Source organism: Megachile rotundata, chromosome 8 (assembly GCF_050947335.1).
Source record: "Megachile rotundata isolate GNS110a chromosome 8, iyMegRotu1, whole genome shotgun sequence".
In the NCBI taxonomy this organism is placed as follows: Eukaryota; Metazoa; Arthropoda; class Insecta; order Hymenoptera; family Megachilidae; genus Megachile; species Megachile rotundata.
The window spans coordinates 10,199,286-10,225,273 of NC_134990.1; the positions used below are offsets into that span (position 1 = coordinate 10,199,286).

General features: G+C 30.2%; 2 protein-coding genes across 6 annotated transcripts; one reads left to right on the plus strand and one right to left on the minus strand.

Moving 5' to 3' along the window:
- The first annotated feature begins 65 nt into the window (after positions 1 to 65).
- Positions 66 to 14,965, plus strand: LOC100882285 (uncharacterized). Of its 2 annotated transcripts, none has more exons than XM_003701914.3 (6): positions 66 to 2,743; positions 4,918 to 5,059; positions 6,304 to 6,459; positions 9,228 to 9,488; positions 10,930 to 11,099; positions 14,702 to 14,965. In XM_003701914.3, exons 1-6 carry the CDS (start codon positions 2,519 to 2,521, stop codon positions 14,912 to 14,914), a joined length of 1,167 nt encoding a protein of 388 aa, XP_003701962.1. In that variant the 5' UTR covers positions 66 to 2,518; the 3' UTR covers positions 14,915 to 14,965. The 2 variants fall into 2 exon arrangements, with proteins under 2 accessions (XP_003701962.1, XP_076391298.1); XM_076535183.1 differs by having other exon boundaries at positions 2,643 to 2,743; positions 4,923 to 5,059.
- Positions 13,998 to 25,240, minus strand: Dpp10 (Dipeptidyl peptidase 10). Of its 4 annotated transcripts, none has more exons than XM_076535180.1 (16): positions 24,807 to 25,182; positions 21,666 to 21,827; positions 21,394 to 21,546; positions 21,120 to 21,247; positions 20,583 to 20,794; positions 20,329 to 20,492; positions 20,152 to 20,255; positions 18,894 to 19,014; positions 18,575 to 18,810; positions 18,152 to 18,453; positions 17,911 to 18,080; positions 17,563 to 17,705; positions 17,266 to 17,460; positions 16,892 to 17,052; positions 16,592 to 16,803; positions 16,220 to 16,445 (listed from the first exon to the last, which is right to left on the minus strand). In XM_076535180.1, the coding sequence occupies exons 1-16, from the start codon at positions 24,837 to 24,839 to the stop codon at positions 16,302 to 16,304; spliced, it is 2,640 nt and encodes an 879-aa protein (XP_076391295.1). In that variant the 5' UTR covers positions 24,840 to 25,182; the 3' UTR covers positions 16,220 to 16,301. The 4 variants fall into 4 exon arrangements, with proteins under 4 accessions (XP_012137545.1, XP_076391295.1, XP_012137544.1 ...); XM_012282154.2 differs by having other exon boundaries at positions 21,666 to 21,824; positions 24,807 to 25,181; XM_076535181.1 differs by lacking the exon at positions 17,266 to 17,460 and having other exon boundaries at positions 24,807 to 25,240.
- Positions 25,241 to 25,988: the final 748 nt, after the last annotated feature.

Consider the following 25,988-nt stretch of genomic DNA (forward strand, 5'->3'; position numbering starts at 1 on the left):
AGGAGCAAGAGAGCGGCGGATAAAAGGATATACGGTAGGGCGTGGAAGATGGTAGGAGGACGAGGACAGGAGGATGAGGTGGACGAGGACGGAGTCGAGTTGCCGGGAAGCGGGAACGAGAAGGAAAGGGCACACAGGGAGCGACAGGTGCCCAATCGCCCACGTGGGTTCTCTCTTTACGGTGCTGCAGAGACGGTAGAAGGGTGAAGAAGACGACGATGATGACGACGAGGACGACCAGCCGGCTTCCTTGTACTGGTGAAGCAGCCGATACTCGTTCTATACACCAAGTGCACTCGCCACAGGATGAACATAGTGGGGCACCGAGATTCATTGGCGTATGCTGCTCACTTTTCCATTCATAACGCATACTGCCACCGTACAGTAATATATTCCTGCTTTTGGGGCTTTGGAGGTCGTCTCTTGCGACAGCCATTCACTTCTTCATTCGTAGCTTCTACTGTTTCACCTGTAGACGGTGCTCGTTTAATATTTATTCGGTTTAGGGGCTTTGGAGGCTGCTTCTTCTAGTAATCATTCACTTCTTCATTCGTAATTTTTACTATTTTTTTTATAGTCAGTACTTACTAGCTTGATAATTACCCATTATAGGGGCTTTAAAGGTTATCTGTTGTATCAACCCATTTTTTCATTTATAGAGCGTACTGTTTCCCTCTGAATCAGTGCCCTTTTCATAGTTACTCGATTTGGAGGTTATCTCAGTCAGTTGTTACTTATTTTCTCTTCATAGTCGATACTGTTACTGCATATAATGCTTGTCTGATAATTACCCGCATCAGTTTCTAAGATACTAGTTTATAAGGGACACAAAACTTATAAATATGTAATGTTGTATTAAGTATTGCAGTTTGCTATAAACATAAGTTATACAAATATCATAATTAAATTATGAATGTAATAAATTCAGTCGTTTGGAAGTGTTTGTCGAATAGACTTAACAAGTTGAAATACTAACTAAATTATATATAATAATACATTTCAAGTTAAGAAATACATAATACTTGAACAAATCTTATTAATTGTTCACTTATGATACTTATTACATTCACGTTAGTGGTATTCACTTTACACATAAATTATTTTATTCCTTCACTGAAATACTTAATAAAATATTCATACATTTTTCTTAGTAAACAAAAAGTCTTTTAGAATTCTCCAATTCATATCATTGTTATAACAATTGTTAAACAAAGCATGAGTTACAACTTTATAAGGGACACAGTCCAAATCAAGGGGTTATGGCAAAGATCTGGTAAAAAATTAGAGAGGTTCTTCCAAGTAGAAAACAAATGTTTATAAGCTCACTCTAACATGAAACTGAAATAGTATACAATAGATTCATCCTAGTATTGAATTAGAATAGTATGTAAGTTTAACCTAATGTTCGAATTCACCTAATATGGATCACTTTGATGCTAGATCACTAGGTGCTGGAATTATAGCACCTAGTATAGGACTAAAATAGTATCCAGATTCTTTCTACTGTAGATTTAGAGTAGAATGTGGGTTCATCCCACTATAGACTTACAATTACAATATTATCCTAGCTCACCCTAGTATAGAACTAGAATAATATCCAAATTCACTTCAGAAGACCCAGAACAGTATCCAAATTCTTCTCAACTTAGAATTAGATTAGTATGCAAGTTCACCCTAATATAGATTTAGAATAAAATGTGGGTTCACCCCACTACAATAGACCTAGTATAGTACCTAAATTCATTCAAGTATAGAACTACAATAGTATCCAAGCTCTCTTTAGTCCAAATATCCAAATTCTCTTTAGTCTAGAACTCGACCAGTATCCAAACTCAGCCCACTATGCACCTAGAATAGTATCCAAATTTTCGACAGTATACAACTAAAATAGTATCCAAATAGTATGGATCTAGAGCAGAGCTAACCATAGAATCTCTAATTCCACGGTATAGATGTGTACGGTGAGCGGCTGACTACGCCACTGAAAAAGTCTGCAGCGGGCCATGTACTGTGAGTGGGAAAAGAGGTAAAGAAGGGGAAGGGCTACCCATTCGGTAGCAAATGCTGGTAACCCGTCGCAAGGTCAAGATCAGTCGGTTAATCCTATCCAGTCAGCCGAGGCCTTTGCACCTTGGAGGACGAACGACCCTCACGGTCCGATCAGAAATTTGCTATCCTGCCATAATCTCTCGATTTGCTCCAATTTCCGAGATTTGCTTCACACACAGATCCCGTCCGTCTAGACCGGACGATCTCCAGTGAGCTACAGTGTCTCTTATTTATTGCGTCAAAGAATCCGAGTGCGTTTTATGGACCTCGTGGTGTTTGACCGGTCAGTCGTCAGACTATCGTTTGTTCTCTGATAGATCGGATGTTAGATCGTCACTGATGCTCTGCGGGCGATAAAGGCCGAGGTCGATATAAGATCCTGTCGTTGAGTGTCCCGATAAAAAGTGTTTACAGTGGAGACAACGGTAGCTGTGACTTTTCCAAAGCATCCCTTCGCGGTGCCTCTGTTATGGAAACCTGCGTTCTGATACCCAAAGAATTTTCCTTGGCGCTCGCTAACGACCGATCCTCGTATAAGGGTCTATTCAAGAATGATTCAGGGAGCCTAGTCACCGATGTCAGGATATCCGTCTGGTCGAATGTGCTCATACCTTCAGGAACGTTGATTTACCCCTTTCAGGGATCGATACGGTTCGACAAGATCGACCTTTATTCGCTTCTTGATGACAATGATGTAAGTAAGCTGGAATTTTGGGAGATTTAATGATTGAGGTTTTTGGATTGAGGGGTGGGTATTAAGGGATGAAATGTAAATTACAAGGGGGTGAGTAAAGGGGGAATGAAAAGTGGGGAATTTAAAGGAGATAAATAAGAGAAACTTGAAATAAGTGAGGGATAAAATATTAACTAAATAAATAAGGAATGAAACTTGAAGTAAATGAAGGATAAAACGTGAGATAGATAAATGAATAATGAAATGTAAAGTGAATAAATGTGGGGTAAAATATAAATAAGGGATGAAACGCAAAGTAAATGAATGAGGAGTAAGTAAATGAACTAAAAGATGAAAAGTGAATAAATAAGGTATGAAAGGTAAACAAAACAAAGAAGTAGATAAAATATAAAGTAAATAAGTAAAAGATGAAAGGTGAAATAAATGAATGAGTGTTGAAACAAAGTAAATGAATAAGTACAGTCTGAAATGCAAAGTAAGAAATGAAACTAAATAAGTAAAATAAGGGATGAAAATTACATTACATGAGAGTACAATTGTTTGTCTAGTGAAAAGTTGATGTTGATTTTGATGAAAGTATTGTGTGTTTATGAATAATTGTGAACTAATAGAATTCATTGTTACTGATTGTCAACTAGACACAGTATCTTAATTTCTGTAATTTAATGTCATGAATTTGTTAACCTTGTTAACCCTTCTGTACTATTCAAAGAAAATGTTATATTTGTGAATCATACCTTTCTTATATTTTGAGTGTTTTTGACATTTAATGAAACACACATGTTTATTATTAATGTTAGGTATAATGTTAGACATTTTTGGAACCTTAATTTTTGTTCTGTAATTTAAAATTGATAAAAATTAAGCTGCATTGTGTAATCTACAAAATAATGTAATGTAGAAACAACTCACAGTTATATTATTTTGTAAGAAAAATAGTAGAAATTATGAATGAAGTCTCAATTAAAATAATAACGTTTGCAGACGTTTAATAATTGGTGAACACTCAATACATCCTTAAAAAGTAATCAAGTATTAAATTTCTATATTGAACAGTATACAAAAGTTAAAAATATTTATGTAAGAAATATTTCTGTGATAAATTTAGTGTTAATGAACGTTTCAATTTATTTTAATTGGAATCTTTGATCAAGATTCATATTCATATGATTGATATTAATCAGTTGATATTTTCATATTAATTATTATAATTAATTAGTTTAATTCAATTTTGTATAATATGCATTTATAAGTTTGAAATAGTAAGAATTTCATTAAGTATTTATTTTGAAGAGTTAATAAAATTGTTAAACTTAAAATAAAAAAATTAAAACTGTTTATTTAACATTTATTTTGATTATGTACTCTTCACTTTTTTTTAATTATGTAAAGCAAAATGTGATGATAAATATTAGTCATAACAATCTTTTTTTCATTTTGAAAAATTGATGTTAACATTGAGTATAAATAAAGTAAAATTATTGATTCATTTCAAATATATTTTATAAAATTAAGTAATACTTTTTATACTATTTGTAAAGAATATATATTTAATTATTTAAAATAATAATATTTATGAAATATAATAATAATTATGTAGTACAAAAATATTTCATATTTAAATCAACAACAAATTAGGAAAGTAAGTCAATGAAGGATAGAAAATAAATTAAAATATTTAATTACTGTATATAATATAAAATATAAAATATTAGATAGATTCAGATATAAAATTAAATCTAATACAAAAATGAATATTATGTAGCACAATATTAATATGAAAAATGCAATATATTCTATAAATATATTACTATATTTATTCGCGTCCTAATATGCAAATTTATTGCATGTACATCATCTTTCTGATAAGAAAAATGGTTGTGCCCGTTAATGAGTAAGAAAATAAATAAATAATATATTACTCGTTTTGCATTCAAATAAAGTAATTACAAGAACTCATCAAGCTCCATATTAATACTTTTTCGATACAGTATATATTTATACAAATATATTTGCAATATATACAAGTTAATTTTTATAAATAAAATTATTGTAAAAACATTTATTTAAAATATTTGAAGTCAAACGATAATTTAAGAAATTATCGAAATTATTTAAAAAATTTTCTTTTTGAGAAAAGTCTCATGGGTTTTCTTAAATTCGATTTGTTCCAGATTAGACGTGAATATGGCTGCTACGATGAAGTTTTCTTTTCAAATTACAACTTCAATAAGCGTCAGTGTAACTGGATAAGATTCCTCCGTATAGTTCAATCCTATGACGAGCAAGTAAATTTAGTTGGCACTAAAGTGAAAGGTAAGTTGTGTACAAGCATTAACACATTAACTATTATATACCGAATGCTGGGTTATTTTGACCTAACATTTATTCTATATTCACGTTGATATTATATATGTACATACATGCAATGTATATTCACGTACTATATTCTCTTTAATATGTATATCTTATTTATATTCGATTGACGTGAAAATAGATGTAAAAATAGTATAGCTGTAAAAATAGTTGTTATTTGAAAGATCTACATTGTTTTTGTCATTTCACATATATTATTTTGTTGTCTTATTTTTATTTACATTTTGGGATATTGGAATTTTGGGGAATTTGGAATTTGGGGAGTTTGGTATTTGGGGAATATGGTATTTGGGGAATTTGGAATTTGAGGAATTTGGTATTTGGGGAATTTGGAATTTGGGAAATTTGAATTTTGGGGAATTTTGAATTGGGAAATTTGGAATTTGGAGAATATGGAATTTGGGGAATTTGGAATTTGGGGAATATGGAATTTGGGGAATTTGGAATTTGGGGAATTTGGAATTGGGGAATTTGGAATTTGGGGAATTTGGTATTTGGGGAATTTGGAATTTGGGGAATTTGGAATTTGGGGAATATGGAATTGGGGAATTCGGATTTTGAGGAATATGGAATTTGGGGAATTTGGAATTTGGGGAATATGGAATTTTGAGGAATTTGGTATTTGGGGAATATGGAATTGGGGAATTTGGAATTTGGGGAATTTGGATTTTGAGGAATATGGAATTTGGGGAATTTGGAATTTGGAGATCTTGGCAAAGATTACTGGTTCATAATTCAGATATTTCATTATTTTATCAATTTTCTCAATTTTATTTATTTTTCTATTTGTATCATTTTATTATTTTGCTTGCTCGTTATTTTGTCTTACGATTTGATCATTGTATCATTGTCCATTTTATTTTATCATTTTACTAATTTACTATTTCACCATTTTAGTTTTTTACAATTTTACTTTCCTATTTTTAAAAAATTATTAAAGTGTGCCTGCAGTTATAATATAATATTAACAAGAAGTACTATTTTCTAAAAATAGCTCAATAATAACATAAATGAATTTAACAAAATTTTATTTTGCATTAATACTAATTTCAATTCTATTTAATACTAACTCAGTATTTAATATCAACGCAAATTAATTATCAAAATATTTTTTAAAAAATTAATTATTGCAGTGCAAAATTAAATTATTAAAATTGTATTTGTTTCATGTTTATGTTTTTCAGGGGATCCAATATTTGAAGTAATAAAAGATGTCCAACCCGACACGGAATTAGTAGCTTGGTTTCTTCCTACGGCAGAACAAGATTTTGTTCTTATACCACACGACATGTGTTCGAGGTCGGCATTGTACAGATGTACTATTGATTCCATTTTAGATGGTGAGTTACCAATAATTTTCAATACATTCTATTACCATCTCATAATCTTTCATAAACTATAATTTCATTCATAAAACTCGCAATTCCTAACATAAGTACAATGTTAGATAAAATATTATATTGTCAGATAAATTCATAACTTTATTTTTTAACTAAAGTTTGATTGATCAAAATATTAATTTCAATATTAATTTATTTCAATCAAATGAATACATAAATTTTTAAAAAATGTTCATTTATAAAATTAATAATTCTCATTCTAGTTAGTATAATTACAATATTAAATGAAATAAAATATTTCATCAAATAAATTCTTAATCTCCAAAATTTTTTATTGAAGCAGCTAAATAATCAACAAAAATTCCACTCTTACCAACATACTTTTTTATACAATTCAAAAATATTGCTATAGTCACCAACACACATATTATAAATTATTATATTAAACCAAAAAAATAAACTTTAACTTTCAAATTTAAGTTAAGCTAACTTTCAAACACAAAAAGTTAAATAAATAATTTCAGCCTATTAAACCCTAATGTGCCAATTAGTGCTACCTTTTCGAATAAAGTAAGCAAGATACCAATAATTGTATATCCCGGATTTTAAAGCAACGTAACAAAATACAGCGAGTAAATCGGTTTTTCTGTACGAAACGCAGCGGCCATGCTCAAAATAAGCGATCGAAATCTTCGGCCGGGTGCAATCGCGTTAATCGGCGCAATCGCGGGCCAATCGTAAAAGAAAGAAGAAAGTTGGCTAACAAATCTGAAATGCAAATATGCGTCGGTATTTTTGTCGGCTGGATCACAAGGTGCTCGTTCGTTCGCTCATGATTCAAATGCGTAGACCCCCGCGCTTACCAACGGATAAAGGACAGTACAATGCCAGCGAACCTTCAATTCCGAACAGAAGGGCTCGCCGACCGAAGAGGCGAACCTCGAGGATCATAGGGGGTGAAGGGGGGATGTTCACGGTAGAAACCGGGGGTATTTGTTAGGTTTGGCCTCCGAAGAAATCGAGAAAATGCATAATCTTGCGTGAAATGCTGTGTGTATCTTAATATTTATTAAGATAAAATTATTTATTTATGAGAAGAGTAGGTAAATTGGGGTGGGGTGCTTTGAGTTATTTAAAATATTGAAATTCTAAAAATTCCGAAGTCCAATTAATTTGAAATTCTCCAAATTCCAATTTCCCCAAATTCCAAATTTCCCAAATTCCAATTTACCCAAATTCCAAATTCCCTAAATTCAAAAATTCTACAGATTCCAAATTTTCTGGATTCCAAATTCCCTAGATTGCAAATTCTTCAGATTCCAAACTCCCTACATTCCAAATTCCCCAGATTCCAAATCCCCTAAATTCCAAATTCCCTAGATTCCAAATTCCCCAGATTCCAAATCCCCTAAATTCCAAATTCCCTAGATTCCAAATTCTCTAGATTGCAAATTCCCCAAATTTCCTAGATTGCAAATTCCCCAGATTCCAAATTCCCAAAATTCAAAATTCTCTAGGTTACAAATTCCCCAGATTCCAAATTCCCTAAATCGTAAATTCCCCGAATCCCAAATTCCTCAAATTCCAAATTCCTCAAATCCCAAATTCCGATAAAACGCGTAAACGTCTGCCTATACCATCCTCTCTCATCAGATACGTAAACTCTTCTGAAGTAAAACATTATTCTTTATTGATTAAAATCCAAATATCTCAAATTCCAAATTCCCCAAAATCCAAATACCCCAAATTCCAACTTGTAAATACTCCAATATTCCCAAATTTCATTGCAACATCTACCTGGTTTCTCACAATCTCTAACATTGCAAAGGTCTCGAGGTAACGAAGGATCCGTCGTATAACACCAAGTCCCGGCGATATTACGCGAAGGATTTCTACAATAATTACTAGCATTCTTAGCACTGCCTTCTGGGTACATAGTGTTATTAAAGCCTTCTCGACCATTTCTGACACTAGTTGGCATAGCTGGTTTAGGTTTTGGTGTCGTGGATTTTTTTGGTGAACCAAAAACGAAAACATTTGGATTTCCCGTACGTAGTCGTAATGGAGGAATTGTCACGACATTTGCTTTGGTTGTACTCGTTAATGATTGAGAACCAGGTCCTATTGGCCAAAAGTCACACGTTCGTCCTGAACGTGTTTTTGACAAAGTTCCTATATAATCATTTGCAGTTCCAGCCATTCGACAATCTAGAAATCGAAAAAGAAACCAAAAACGCGGTATTTATTATTAATTACATAAAAAGTGCAGCATACTTGGAACACTATCAATACTTTACAATACTGAAGCCTCTGAAAACACTAATGTTACTCAATTCGTAATTTTGAAGATGATAAGAACAATCTGTTAATTAGCACTAAAACTACCGAACCAAATGACCATTTAGTAAATTATGAACTGTTTATTATGAAAGCGGCCTAGGTCCACTTGCTAGTTATTTGTTGTTAATTGTAGTAACACATACTTGATGTTAATTGTCATAAGCAACATTTTGGAATTAAGTATAATAAGAGAGTATGTGATAATTTTGGACATGTAAATTTTCGCGGTTATATTGATAGTTGAAAAAATGAGTTTAAAGGTGTCCTAAGTCCAATCTATTATTCGATAATGTGAGAAACCGCGAATTTTCAAATGTCCGAAGTTTCAAACTCCTAAAGCTTCAAATCCCAGTATCTCAAATCCCCAAACTTCTAAAATTAATAAAATTAGTAAAGTTAATATCTGATGATTAAAATTTTGTTCAAAGAATCTCCACTAGACTTGTCCATGGCGTTACTTTCCCATCATTCTTCGTCAGCCATTTCGCACTCGTATTACGAGATGGACGAGTACGAATCAACATCCGAGGAGTCCTCGTCATCAACATTATCCTTGACGAGCGATCATTTGGATTGCAGCATCCTGACGACGATTAAAAGAGGAGAGAGGGTTCTGTTACCCTGTGAAGTCTGCGGGAAATCCTTCGATCGACCGTCGCTTTTAAAGCGCCACATGAGAACGCACACAGGTACGTGAATAAATATCTTCGTACACGTGAAATTATAACGAATAGATTGCGGATATGCAAATGAACCTTTTAGAAGTAAAACTGATCAGCTTTATAAAATAAAAGAGGAAAAAAGTTTATGATGTTATAAACGGTACAAAAACGTGTATAAATATACATATTTTTTCTTTCTACTATGATGGCGGAGTATTCGCTGATTCGTTTTGTGTTATTAAACTTATTAAACTTAATTTTGTACATGATTGCAAGTTTCTTACTTTATTTAGTTAAAGATTAATTTAATACTTTACTTTTTTGATTTTAATACTTCATTGCATAATTTTTTCTATTTTGCAACAAATATTATAAGTATTATATTATATAAACATTTCTTAACACTTAAAAATCATGATAATTAAAAATAACAAAATAAATTTTTATTTAGAAATTCATTTGAAAAAATGTTATATAAAGTACAATATTATCCATACGATATTAGTAAATTGATTTTATCGAATATTTAATTCACAATACTTCATTCATATTTGGCGCGCAAATTCATTCATACATTAAACATTCATTCACGTGTTCAGTGCTTATCGCACACACTTTCACACTCAACACTTTTACTCAACTGTTTGCTGAAAGGAAAAAAAGCGAGGGAAGAGAAAGTAGTGAACATAAGACAACGGGAAAAAGAATGGGAAGCGAAAATAATTACAATCAAACTTCTCCGGGGAATGTTTCAGAACTATCATTATAAAATTATTTAATAAAACCTGATATTACCGTCAATAATTTACAAAAAAATGATGTACGCAGTACATATTTATAAATAAATCTTAATTTTCTTATATTTATAAATTTTATTGAGGTTTAATATTTATCAGTTTTATAATGTAATTATATTTTGCAAAATATACAATTTTTGCAAATATTATTTTAGCTCTATACATTACATATTAGCTGGTTTTGTTTTCTTCTTTTATATATATAATTTTTAGTGAATGTACAAATGGATAATATTGATACATTTATATTTTATGTATAGAAATTATTATTTATATTTACATTTGGTATTTTATTGATATTTTATATATTGAACTTTTTATTAATATTTATTCATTATTATTTGTACGTAGAAATTTTTATAACCTAACCTAACCATAAATATCGTAAAATATACAATATCAAAATATATCAATTAAAAAGAATTTATAAAAATTAGATACAGATCTTTACTGTCAAGTTATCCTAATTTTTTAACCTAACCTAACAAATTAAATAAATAAGAGGTTATTTCCATGTTTTGAATAAAAATATTCGTTAACGAATTTATAAAATTGACGTGTGTTCTGAAATGGAAATAGCCTCTGTAGGTATAGAAATAAGCACGAATGTTGAACTTTTCACGCAACCTCAATAATTGTCGTAATAATTTAGTTTTGCTATTCAATTGAAGGAGAGAAACCGCATGTTTGTATGGTGTGCAACAAGGGCTTCTCAACATCCAGCTCCTTGAATACGCACAAGAGAATCCACAGCGGTGAAAAACCCCATCAATGCCTTGTTTGCGGTAAGAAGTTTACGGCCTCCTCCAATCTCTATTATCATCGGATGACTCACATAAAGGTAAGTTACAGACGGGTTGCTTTTAACCGAAACATCGATATTACAATCACCTATTGTTACAAGTATTTTATTCGTTATAAGATGGTAATTGGATGCGTAGCGGATTTAATGTTTGTTTAGGTGCTTGATAATTCATCATTTCATTGCATAATCGTGTTGTTTTATCAGGCTTTTATTAGCATGATTTTATGTGTTTGTAATTTTATGTTATGAATTTATTTTATTAGTTCGTGACTTTGTCATTTCATGGTTTTGTAAGTTTGCAATTTTATAATTTCAAAAGTTTATAAATTTATAAGTTTACAATTTTACAAATTTATATGTTTACAAGTTTACAATTCTACAAATTCACAGTTTTACAAATTTCCAGTCACAGGCTTACAGCTTTACAATTTAACAGTTTTACAGTCTTACAATTTTATTGACCTTTTTATAATTTATCAACATAATAATTCTGCAATTATATAATTATGTTATTGTACAATCTTATAGTTGTACAATTATATAATCATACAACTATGTAAGTTTATAATTTTACAGTGTTACAATTTTATAAATTTACAATTTTGCAATTTTGTAGTTTTATAATTGCATTATTATAATCTTATAATCTTCACACAGTTATAATCTTATCATTTTACATTTTTGAAGTTACACCACTTGAAAATCTTAGTCTTACAATTTTGTAATTAATACAATTTTAGAATTTTATAATTTTGCACTTTTACAGTTACACAACTTTACAATTTACAATTTCATGACTTTACTATTTACTATTTTTACAATCACTTTATTTTACAATTACTTTACTATTTTTACAATCTTGCAATTTTCCCCTCCCATTTTAATACTATATAAATAAGAAATTATAATTACTAGAAATTATAATTATATAAGAAATTATAATTATAATTATAATTTTTTTGTTAAGAAACAAGATTTGCCCATGTAATCATAACTTCCAATCTACTCCATGTGCTTGCCAAAAAAGAAAAACAAAAAAAAATATTTTTTTTTCATTCACATGCAAGTTGTCCAAGGTCTTTCAAGGTTTCAAAGATCTTTAAAACTCGTTAAGACCAATCAAGTTTTTCCAAGGCTTTCAAGATTTGTAACAAGATATTTACAGAATTGTCTAAAAAATTACTGACAAACATAGTGACCATTAATTAGGTTAACCGCCCTTGTGTGAAACGATGAATTTTCGTAAAATTATGAAACGAAAGTAGAAGTAGAATAAATGAGACACAATATGAAACAAAACGATAAAGAGAAGAACATCTATTACAGTGTAAAACTAATTTTAAAAAATCAAATGTATCTTCAGGATGTCATGCTGCTCTCAATTAACCTAAAAAATAGATTTTAATAAAAATGATATATAACCTATACTTAACAGTAAAAAAACGCTTTACGTAAATGTATGATAAAAGTGATATTTCACGTAAGATGATTATAGAACATTAACCATAAAAAAATTCGGGTAAATAAGTGTAAAAACGCAATAAAATATTTCTAAAACGTATCCTCGAAGAAACTGGAAGAATTGCCGCTGTCAGGAGCAAGAATCGCATGGAATTTGATTTGATTTTATTCTCAGTTATCTGGCAGGAGTTAAAGCCGGTGGTGATCGGAAAACGTAAGGAAACCGGTACACTCGGCGTAATACGAGGCGCGAGTTGGTAAAAGAGCAGTCGAAGTTTTTCTTTATCAGAGCGGAAACCCCCTATGAGTTTCTCTAATCCACCCGAAGTAATGATATCTCGGGAGCCATATAGGTTGCTCTGCCATCAGCTACTGTAATTGGTCCATTACTCGCTACTGCTTGGAATGCAATCCAATTAGGGAGACGGAGAATATAACCGGAGGCAGTCCCCTCATGGTTCTCTTTCGATCTTACGTGAACATCGCTTTCCGCCTTTATCTTGTCCACCTTTACCTGCATACTATCCGCCCTGCCATCTTCTTTCATTCCTACTGACTTCCATTCGCGTTCTCTTCCTTTCTCTTTCCTTACTTCCTTCAAACCGACAACCCTGCTACCTTTTCATCGTGTTTTCGCGAACACTCTTCCCTCTGCTCTTGATCGATTCGATGATCGAACCGGGAATAATAAACCGCGGCCGATAGAACAACATTTAACGTGCCGTTTTGTTCTTTTGAAATGCCACCCTCGCGACGCTGAAAAAAATATTAGTCTACGTATTTTAATCGACTGTGCTTACTTCAAGTCTCTTACGAGAAATTTATGAGAAGAAAATGAAAGAAAATACTTCTCGTTCGTAATGTATTGTCATATTTCTTTAAGTAACGATTACTTTTTAGTTATTGATGTGTTAGAAAATGCTGTGGATCAAGTTTTATTTTGTTCGAGTCTAAAATATTGCGAAAGTTCAAGTATTTATGGAAAAGGGTAAAAAATTGTTTTCTTCAATGAAGAATGAGTTCGTACTGCGCATGCGCTGCACGTAACGTGCGCATGCGCGTTGCGTATCTCCATTCAAGAATACATTCTTTTTATCTTTCTTCGATAAATACTTTAATGTTTTATATGGACTATTCTAATTTATTACTTTTGCAAAATTAAATATTATTTTCTATAGAAAATCTTATAGTTTTGAAACCAAATAAGATACAAAATATTAATGTATTAGTGTGATTTTAGTTCTAACAATTTATTCAAAAAATGTTTATATGTAAAGCTTATACAATTAATAAAAATTTTAATCTGGTAAAAATTGAGATGCATTTAATTACTAAATATAGTATTTAAATTATAAAAGTCGTAGCTTGAATAATATTTAAATTTACGTATCGAAAATAAAATGAAATTAAACATACCAAAAAATAATATAAAAATTAGGAATATTAAATGTTTATAAAAATATATCTAGCACATATGGGGATAAGTCTTCCATTTTATTCTTTCAAATTTAACATTCTTAAATGTAATTTATACATCAACGAGCAGCATTTATTTTCAATAAATTTTTCTTACGATGATTGTTCTTATATAATTACTATTAGATCAATATAGTACTCTATAAAGATTTTACATTTGTTTTATTTATATTGAAGAAGTAAAAATAAATTTAGAATTTTATTCTTATTTTGTACTATAGAAGAAATTTCTTTTTTTTTCAATTATATTAATATATTTGTTCATTCCTCTTCAAAATATTCTTCAACGATCCAAAGTATAATTTACAATATCCGAATACATATTATCTTTCTACTAAGATTAAACTTATAATTTAACGGATCATTTCTACAATAATAAATATTATACTAACAATAAAGTTACAATACACAGACGAAAAAGTTTAATAAATAAATTTACGACGTGTAAAAAATACAAACGGATTAACATTTACGATAAAGAAAGCAATTAATTTATAGTACGCTTTTAAAGCTACATTATTCGAATAGTGGTGCGTTTGTAAGATTGCATTAGTTTTCAAAATAGTAATTTTCTTCAACTCGTTCATAGAATGATCTGATTAAAATCCCTACTGAAAGACATGAATTAATTCTTGAAGTTTCCATTGAAAGACATTTTTTATGTTCTTTTCTTCTTTTTTTTTTTTTCTTTTCTTTTTCAGGAAAAGCCACACAAGTGTTCACAATGCTCCAAGTCGTTCCCCACGCCCGGAGATCTTAAAAGTCATATGTATGTGCATAATGGACTATGGCCATTTAGGTGCCATATTTGTAGCCGCGGTTTCAGTAAACCTACCAATCTCAAGAACCACATGCTACTGCATCTCGGCAGATGTTCCAATAAGAAAATCGTCAAATCTATGTCCGACTACTGATCGAATCGATCGTTCTTCCAAAAAAAAATAAACAATGAAATCTATCGACTATTTTAGTTTCCCTTGGCGGTGAAAACTAAAATTATTCCCCTAGATGTGTCTCACTGTTCGAAGGAAGTCGTACACAAAGTTCGCACGTAGCTTGATTCACAGTTACATTTGAATATTAATATTATACAACCTTGTGATTACTTTGTTTTAATCGGTTTTCACATTCAGATAACATAATGTACATTATTATTATTATTAATATTATTATTATTATATTTCGAGACTTATTGCCGCAAATGTATTCTATATTTTATTTAGTTCAATTAATGAGATGTAAGTATTAGAAAATTTCTTTATTGTTCCTCGAGTTTGGTTAATACTGTTTACAATGTTATTACGTTAATCGTTATGAGGAACGTATGCGTTAGAATGGTTAGAGTAAACGGTTGTGAGAGAAATTACATGAATTTCCAATGAAACGAATGTTTCTTATGACACAAGAGATTGAAGAAAAGAAGTATTGAGAAATAAGCCTAGACGCGACAATCTATGTTGTCCGCACACGCGTGCAACTAACTACAGGAATTTCAACGAAAGAAGAAATAAGTTACCCTTGCATCGAGTACTCACGAGTTCATGAATTTTTCATCGTACGACTCGATGAAGAGATATAATTACCTTTTATTTTACCTCGTTCCGGTAATGTTTGTTTCCCAATCACGACAAGTCACGCATATACTTCTTCAATAAAGTCATTTGATGTTTAAAATGGTTTTTATTCTTACGAACCTGGATGTAAAAGAAAACCAATACCTAAATGAATAAAAGCTGTTAGATGATATATTATTGCTACTGTTACTATTATATTGATATTTCTTTGCAACTGAATTTCATTATTTTAATATTTTACTTCATTTATCTTCCCACCTTTGTGTATCATATTGTAAAATTTCACTGCTGTTATTAAATCATAAAAATATATCAACTTATGTAAAATATGTTTAAATAACAATGTAACGTAACACAATGTTAATGTCATACATTGTTGTCATAAATAAAATGCAACTATTAACGTCAATAAAATATTAAAACATTATAACAAATATAAGAATTGTGTCTATAAATACATATGATAGAATAATTTTGTATAATAATATTAAAATCCTTTGCTTTTATTCATTTGGATTTGATTTCTAATTTAAAATATAACAAACGTAATTTCAACTATTCTACCCACTTCTTACAATATCAATTTAATATATAAAATAACGCGAAAATATCTTTCTCCTAAAGGTACTAATAAACGGAACACAATTTGGAGATATTTAGATGTAATTTTTGTGTATGGAATTCCTTCACAAACGTTGGATTGTTTTTGGAATCACATTATTTACAACTAAAAACTAGATCCACCGCTGATAAGACCAGCTTTCGTATCTTTAGGTACTTGCTTTTGAAAACAGTCATCCAAAAACTGAGCCATTGATAGATAAAGGTGACCTTTTACCCCTGCCAATGTATGGCTCACATCTGGATATACCTGATAGCACATCAAATATTATTATACTAAAAATTAGTATATAATCAATACTCTATCTTGATTCACAATAGTTAGCAGTTGTACAGCTGATCTATTTTTATTACTATAAATATTATTGTATCTAAGATATTAGTTACAAACAGTACCTGTTGCCGGAAGAGAATTCCCTTCTTCGCTAGATGGCCAGCAAGTGCCATGGATTGTTGGAACTGAACATTATCATCCGCAGTACCATGTACCAAATAAAACATCTTATTTCTTAAGTGTTCCACTTTATCATACACATCTGACTCAGCATAACCTTTGTAATTTGATACAACGTTTGGTAACCCCATGTACCTTTCAGCATATGCTGAATCTGTATGATCACAAAAATAAAATGTGTATAAATCAACATACATTGAACAGACATACAAGACTCTAAAATGATATTGAGCTCTACTAACCATATAATTTCCATGATACAACTGGTGCTACACTTATACCACATTGAAAGACATCTTGCTCAGGATGCGCCAGCGCAAGAGCAGCTACAAAACCTCCATAACTCCAACCCCAAATAGCAACACGTTGTTTATCCACAAAATGCAACGAATCCCGCAAATATCTATAAATTTTATCATTAAAGTTTTAGTAATATTCATGACACCTATATGTACATATATCTCACATTCATTTTTCTCATTTCATCATTTAGCAAAAGCGAAGCAATGGAAATTTAATTTGACTATAGATTGTAAATGATACTAAGCATTAAAAAGTATTGGTTGCATGCGTGAATATCTTTTATATCCACAATGAATAAACAACAATAATTTACTCTGTAACTTCAAGTTGGTCAGCAACTTCTACAGAACCAAGCCTGTAGTAGACTTCATGAAGAAACTTGTACCCTTGGCCCCCACTTCCTCTACCATCAATCTGCACAACAATCATATTTTTTCTACTAGCTAAATAGGTGTTCCAGTCAATTTTGAACATTTCTGTTACTAATTGAGAGCCTGGAGCACCATATCTACAAGAACATAAAATAAGAATAAATAACCAAGGAAAAAAAGATTTAACTATTATCTTGTAATATAATATTAAGTATAATTTAATGGTTAAACACACTTACACTTGCACAATTAAAGGATATCGAGTGATTTCATCTTCTCTTAATCCAGGTGGTAAATATAATTTTACTTGTGCGTTGTATCCACCACTTATTTGAACGGGGAATGTTTTCACTTGTGGAAGCGCAAGCCTGGAAATTCGTTCCTAGAACAAATTGTCAATTATATTAAATAATTATTAAATAAGTACAACTGGTAAATTAACAGTTGCAAGCTGTTTTTGCAGAAAATATTATGAAACAAATAGAAAATGACATATGGGTAAAGAAATACATGTTGTATGATATTATATAAGTTTCCAAAAAACAACTATCTGAAAATATCCTTAACAAAATGAATTAAAAACGTACTCGTAATAATGTATTATTCTGCAAAACATAAATTGGACGTGGCATTGGAAAATCAGTTTTGTATAAAGAAACAGTTGGTATACTTGGTCCATAACATTCCAGGACAAAATAATCAGTACCAACTGGTGGAAAGATAGCATTATGATACTGGCAAGGCAGATCAGTGAATTCTGAAAATGAAAACATAAATGATATATGTATAAATTTAATTGCTAATTTCAAAAAAATATAATGAACTTACTTGGGGGAGCATGTACTTTCGATTTCTGTTTTTTTGTAACATTTTCTTTGGGCTGTCCTTGATCAGCATTTTGTGTATTTTCTGTTTGTGTCTCATAATGGTCATGTATATAACTATTTTCTGCCCAAGAACTATGATGACCCGATGAAAGTGTTCTATGTTGATTTTGATTTCTCTCAGTTGTTTCGGTACACGTAATGCAAACTGCAGGATGTAAAGATGAACCCACATGTGGTAATAATGAACTCACATAATAAAGATGTCTTTGACCTGGCTTCATAGGTGGAATACCTATAAAGTATCTATGTAGAAGAACTACATTAGATTTAAGCAAAAATACTATATCATCTGTTATATATAACATATTGATTTATAAATAGTATATTTAAAAAAAAAATTAATATTCAGTGAAATATTGCTCACATAGTATTATTTGTTTGATCCCATGCCACTATCTTAGCGACCTCAAATTTTCCATGAGTGAGTGGAACAACCAATTTCCGAGCCACATTCACCCAAACAATGTGTTTATAATAACCAGCTGAACCATCCTTAACTGGACTTATTGCAATGTAACTGCTACCATTTGCTGAGAAAATTGGTGCTTCAGGAGGAGTATCTACCCAGCCACGATCTTCAGCTACTATTTTTTGAATTTCCTACATGAAACAATATTAAAAATTACTCTGTGAGTGATCAGTTATTTTAAAAACAAAAATCAAACTTAATGACTACACTATACCTGACAATGCCACATTGCACTCTTACAGATGGTTACAACAGAAATATTTTGTGCACGTGTTAACCATGTTATGCATACTTCTGTCAAAGACACCCAGGAAGCCGTTGTGAAATAATGTTCACTGTTAATGGACACAAACATTTACAAACATTATAATCAATACATTTGTATACTTAATAATTAAATATTAGAATATTTTAACTCAAACAGACTTACACAATGTTTAATAGCAATTAAGTCTATAAGAATGCAACTTAATATATTACTGCTAGTAGCTTATTATATCTAGGCAAACTAGTGAGAATTAATCTATTTATATAATAATGAAATGTACATGTATGATGCTTGACTTATTACTTTATTCAGTTTCTGATTTTAATGTTCTAACTTCCACGTTACTGTATTGACTGTAAAAAGGAAGCTATGTTTAAAACTAATAAATAAAGCAGATAAAAGGGAAAGGTATTTCTATGGTGCATACTAACTAAACAGTTTTATAATTGAAAAATGCTAAACTCAATTAAATAATCATCTCTGTACTAAATATTGAAATAAAATATTGTCTACATATATCATATGTTCAGGATTAAAACGAGGTAATTTCTATGAGCTATTCAAATGTTTGCTTTAAATTACTAGTTATTACATAAATTCAAAAGTCATGCTTATAGATATTACATAAAAAGTACAAGAGATCTATATAAAACATTTATATTATATAAAAAAAATGACTATATAAAAATACTTAATATATTTTTTTACTTTATTAAAAATATCTATTCTTGAAATTGTTTTTAATGTTTGAGAAATATCTACTGTTTAATTTTTAAAATCTAATATTTCTAATGTAATATGAAACAAAAATTACTTTTATGTTAACGATAGTACTATTTTATGGATGTGCAAATTTTACATATTTTGTTATGTATGAACTGCTAAATTTGAATCATTATTAAAATATTAGAGATATATTTAAAAAACTACCTCATTTTAAGCCAGAAAAACTACGCCTCATGTATATCTTTAAAATATCTTGCCAAAGAAAAACGCTTCCTTTTTTGAGGTACCTTCAGAGTGTCACCATACAAACATCTAAACGTTTCTTGTAAAAAACGACAAAGTGCAATCGCTATTCAAACATTTTCAATTTTGTTCATTTTTTTTTTAATAAGACGAATAAATACACCTAATGAGGAAAAAATAATGAGAGAAACTTTGTTCAAGCACACCATACTCCAAACTTTATAAATAAACTTACACATGCTCGATGATAGGTGGTGGTTTCACTACCTTCGTATGTATATTCTTTGGATCTGCCAAGTCTGCTACATACAGTCGCACCACAGGATTCGGTGTCCCTGGCTGTAAAGACAAAATTAATATTTTATTATACAAATTATTTCTGACAAATAGTAGTATACAAAAACAAAATTACTTTAGGATAACGTAGAGATCGTATGTCAGGATAAAGAGCTTTGTTCCCTTCACCAAACCAAGATATATGCATTTCTTCAACTAGCGAATCATTAAAAGAGGCATATAACATCATGTGACCATCTGGTGACATCCAAATTGCTTCAGCACAATGCAGAATCTCCTCTATCAAATAAAAAATAAGTATATATTAATTGCATCTGATGCAGTAATAATGAAATCATATAATATACTATAGAATTTATAATAAGTTACCTTCGTAAAGCCAGTCTGGTAATCCATTTGATAATATACCAGGAACTGCTGTATTAGTAACTCTATATCCTGTGTTACTTGTAGGACCTGGTAAATAATAAATGTCATAGTCTTGAACCATAACTAGTCCATGACCACGTGGAGTCCATTTTGCTAACAAAAGATAAGGATGTGCTTCTTTCTCGGGATGTGGAGTTAATGGTATCGTTTCCCTGTAACAATAAAATAATAATTGTATCACTCTTGGTATACATTATCAAAGTTTTTATAACTACACTGCAGCTTCAGAAATAGCTTTTCCATAAGTTATATACTAATGTATATGTATCTGCTACACAATTAATTATTTATTTTTTCAGTGTTTTGCCAGTTTTTAATCAGTTACTAATCATAAGAAATCAATTCATGAGCAATAACTGTAGTCTTTACACAATTACAAAATTTATAAAAAAAATTTCATCTACTTGCAGTTAGATGTGATAGGAAAACTGGTTCAATAATTTGAAAGTACTTTACTTATAAATTACTTTTACTAACCGTGTATTTACATCATAAATTGTATATTGCGCTAAATACGAATATCGGAAGAGTTTCTTCACATTGTGCGCAAGAAGTAAGTATTTACGATCCGGTGACAACGAGAACTTGGCAGGATTCAATATCCTCTGTATACAGAATATCTATTAGTGTTGTGTTTTACTAAAAGACCTAAATAGTATATGGATATTTGCTACTAAATGTAAGTATTTGAATACGTTAAACTTTACATTATTAAAATGATAATAAAAGATTAAAAACAAGTAAAGCTTACAAAAGTTTCATTCGGCATTAGACTGCGACTAGTGATGTTCTTTTGAGAAATATGCAACAGTGAAATTCCACCCCACACATCTCGGTAGCAAATGTGCTGTCCGCTTACCCATGATCCATTAAAAAGGAGTGGTGTTAATTCTCCAGAAAGTACCTGAAAATTATTTATTTAACATTATTGATTTATTTTTATAACTTGTTTCACATTAATGATGTAGATATATAATAGCATAACTGATATGTGTTTATATATCAAAATAGTGTACTATGTACCTCAGAAAGTCGTAGTCTAGCACCTTGTACTCTAGGTCCCTCATCTGGTGGTGTTAATAAGGCAACTGATGTTACAATCAAAGCTAGGACCGCAACGATCACAAGTAGAGCTATCAAAATTCCACGCCAGTTCCGCTGATTTGGATTTGCTGACACTAGCTCCTATCACAAAGGTACTCACTAACGCCAATGTTCACTAATTATGATACACACATATGAGGAGGTGCAAGTAATAATGGTGTAAGACAAATTTTAAAGATTCTTGTATGTGTAGATACATGATTATTTCTTACATGATTGTTTTTTAAAAGAAAAAATAGTACAAATAAGTTTACTCTAACAAACAGTCAAATATATAAATGAAATAAATGTTCATTTAATTTAATAAAACCTTTCATATCTCAGAATGAGAATTAAATAACTTACAATAAAATAAAGAGATTTTACTATAATTAATAAATCAAAAATATATGTGCATACTTTAATGCATAATAATAAAAATCTTTTAATAGCTCCATATAATTGTTGATATGAAATAAGAGCAGAGAATAAATAATGAAAGAAGCAGCACAAAATAAAAACTGGAAGTAAATAATGAAAGTAGGAACTTCATAGAACTTAAATCTGAGCTTCTTTGTTCTGGTTCTTAATGCTCAAACCTCAGCAACTACTGAGTGCTTGGAAAGCACTTAAATTCTAGTACAATTAAGGGAAAACACCACAAGAAGCTCAACTTTAGCTAAGTTACTGATTCTGGAACAACGTTGTTCATCAAAGCTTCATTATTTTTTAGTGAAAATTAATAATCTAAGAAGAATAATTTACTTTGAAGAATATTTGACTACAAAATGATATTATTTCTGTAAAAACTCAATATTTCTTCATGTATTTTATTGAATTTAATGCTATTCAGGCCATCTCCTTATAAATAATTATAAATATAATTCTTCCTATAATTCTATTTTGATATGAAAATTATCCAAGGCCAAAGAACTTGAAGTTCTTAACCAGTTATTACTTATTTTTATTATTTCTTTCTTCAAAACCAGTTTTGCTTCTTAGGTGATACAGTTGCATTATAGCAAGAATATACTTATTTTCTTTAAATTAATCATTATGTTATTCAGTACAAGAATTTTATTACTTAAAAAAACTATATAATTTATATAATATCAACCATTAGTTATTACAGATATACATTTATGATAATAATCCACTGCTTAATTTATGTAATACATCTAATTTAGCAATTAATTGATTAATGTGATTTATTTTAGATTAGTGGGTCAATGTTAGCTCCTTATATTTATAGATCTGTTAATTATTGATTTTATGTTATAACAATAACCGCTTCTAAAAATTTGAATTTTTAATATAACATATTAGTTATTCTTTTTATTCCATTTTGATACAGATGTAGAAAAGTATGTAAAGATAGTTGTAAATGTATAAATAGTGTAACTAATAGTAGACAATATTGCAATTTTACTTTTAAATAATAAGTAAATATATTATTAACAATTTTGTTTATATCTTTTTGCTATAGTACTTTTTAACATTAACCTTTCCTTTAATTTTTCAATAATTTTCAGTTATTTTATTTTTTTAATAATTGTATTTTCGAATTTCTTTTTCAACAATATTATAACTGAATGTAATAGGTAACATCGGCAGTGCTACTATGAATGCAAATTCTACAAAGAAAAACAAATGAAGTGACTGCCAGAATAATAGCTTACGATGACAATCTGCGCGTGAACGTGCGGAAGAATATTAAAATCAAAGTCGGTGAGTCCATTTACATTATTACCTCTAAAACGCGTACAAAAGAATCTTTTCTGTTATATTCAATTTTATTGCTCTTATTTAATGTATTTTATGAAATTAAAATATTTCTTTAAACAATATTAATGAATCTTTAAATAATATTTAGTATTTTAAATATATAATGCTTAACCTCTCGTTTTAATAATTAATTATATATAAGTATTACAGACTAGTATATTGTAATATATAAAGTATGATATTCTATATTGTTTAAACTTTCTACTTTTTTCCGTTAAGTACACTTTCTTCAATTTTTGCCGAAGAAAATCAATAACGATGTTAAATTTATTACAAATGCTATTTTTGTATTTATTAAATATTAAATTTAAATATTTATTAATACATAAATATTGTTTGTTCTTTATATCTGTTTTTAGGTAAACATATTTTATTCTACCGTTTTTAGAAAATATTTATTTTTATAAAAATATACGTTAGGAAGATTTCTTAATTATATTACATGTATAATGAAATGTGGAACAATATGAAATAAATATGGAAATATAAATGAGAGTTGCTATCAATCTTTAATGTACAAATTATACTAATACATATAATTACTGTAAATCTTTTAAAATATCAATTTTAATTTTGTTAAACAATTTACTTTTAAAATATTAATTTTTTTTGACAGATAAACAATTTTCTATATTTTCATACTTGGAAAAATTGATCATTTTATGCAATTAATAAATTGCTACTTAAAATGTTAATTTTTAAATAAATAAATATTGTACTGCTATAAAAAAATTTAAACAATTTGAAAAAAATTAAATGTAGACTAGTTATCATTAATTCTTTATAAATTATATTTAAACTTTCTGCTAGGAATAAAATTAAATACTATTACAATTTTTGTTCCAGTTTAACAAAATATTTTCGTTCATGAATCATAAGAAAATTATACTCGTTTACTCTTAAAATAAAATTATGAAAATTCTTAAAATTCATTTCAAATTCCTACATCTAGAACCCACAATATAATAAAAACTAATTTCAATTTCGATAACTTAACAAAAAATAGCGATCAATAAATTCTAATTCACCTAAATCAAATAACGAATTACTCTCCCTCGATCACAAACTCAAAAACGTCCCCCAAAAACTTCAACCAACTCAAAAACCACCCCCAAAAAAATCTGTCAAATCCAAAAACCACCTCATCTCCCACAATAATCAAACAAATTTCACTTGAAATTTTCATCCCCCAAAACTGCATCCCTACAAACTGATTAACCAAAAGATCACCATTTCGCCAGACCATGCTCCAAATTCATCCAAGTACAAAATTAAAGTAGAATGCAAACGAATTACCTCGTCGTCGTAAATGTTATCGTGATCTGCCATCGGTGTAGGGGATCGATGTTCCGATGCTTCTGTTGAATTAAGAAAGCAAACAACAGAAGATCGTGCTAAAGTTTATCCCGTGGTTCGTCGCGAGCAAATCGTAGTCCCTTGTGCAGCGTGATAGATACATATGTACGCACTGACATAAAACACCACCGTAGGGGAAAAATGTCTTAGGGAGAGGAAGAATAGAGGGAAAAAGAAGTCTCGCGGTAACGATCGGTGCCGATTTCGAAGACTTCCACCTTGCACCGTGAAAATTTTCGGTACTGATATGGAGATTGTCCCCGATGATGCTGGAAGAACGAGGCCTGCGCTCTTCTGATGCTGCGCGCTTCTGTCCTTTCATTTTTCACCTCTCAATAGCACACCGGATGCACCGGGTCATCTTGACCCCACTGTAGGAATAAAGTCGCAGTGTGCTTGTGCAAAAATTATAATTGTTCGGTTATTATGAGGGTATATGGCACGCTTCATCGATTTCGATTCACTGATATACAGGGTGGCTTTTGCACACTTTGGCGAGTTGGTCGACGTTTTGTAGGTGTTTGACTCGTTAATTAATGATGTTCGAAATTGGGGTAGACGGAAAAGAATTGGGGTATTTTTGATGTAGGAGGTCAGGGAAATTTGTAGAGTAATATGAGGATTTAGTAGGGGGTTTGAACAAATATTTTTTAATTGGTTTTAATGTTTAGTTCTGGATATATGTATTTATTCCGGGAATGTGTTACATTCATTGATAAGTCGAAGTTTGATAAACTTTGAGATTTTTGAAGTTTGGAATTCTGGGGTATTGGAATTTTGGGTTATTGGAATTCTGGGATATTAGAATATTGGGGTATTGGAATTTTGGGGAATTAGAACTCTGAGATATTGGAATTCTGGGGTATTGGAACTCTGGGGTATTGGAATTCTGAGATATTAGAATTTTGGGGAATTGTAACTCTGGGGTATTGGAATTCTGGAGTATTGGAACTTTCGGGTATTGGAACTCTAGGGTATTGGACCTCTGGAGTATTGGAACCCTGGAATATTGGAACTCTGGAGTATTGGAATAGAGTATTGGAACTCTGGGGTATTGGAATTCTGGGGTATTGGACCTCTGGAGTATTGGAACCCTGGAATATTGGAACTCTGGAATATTGG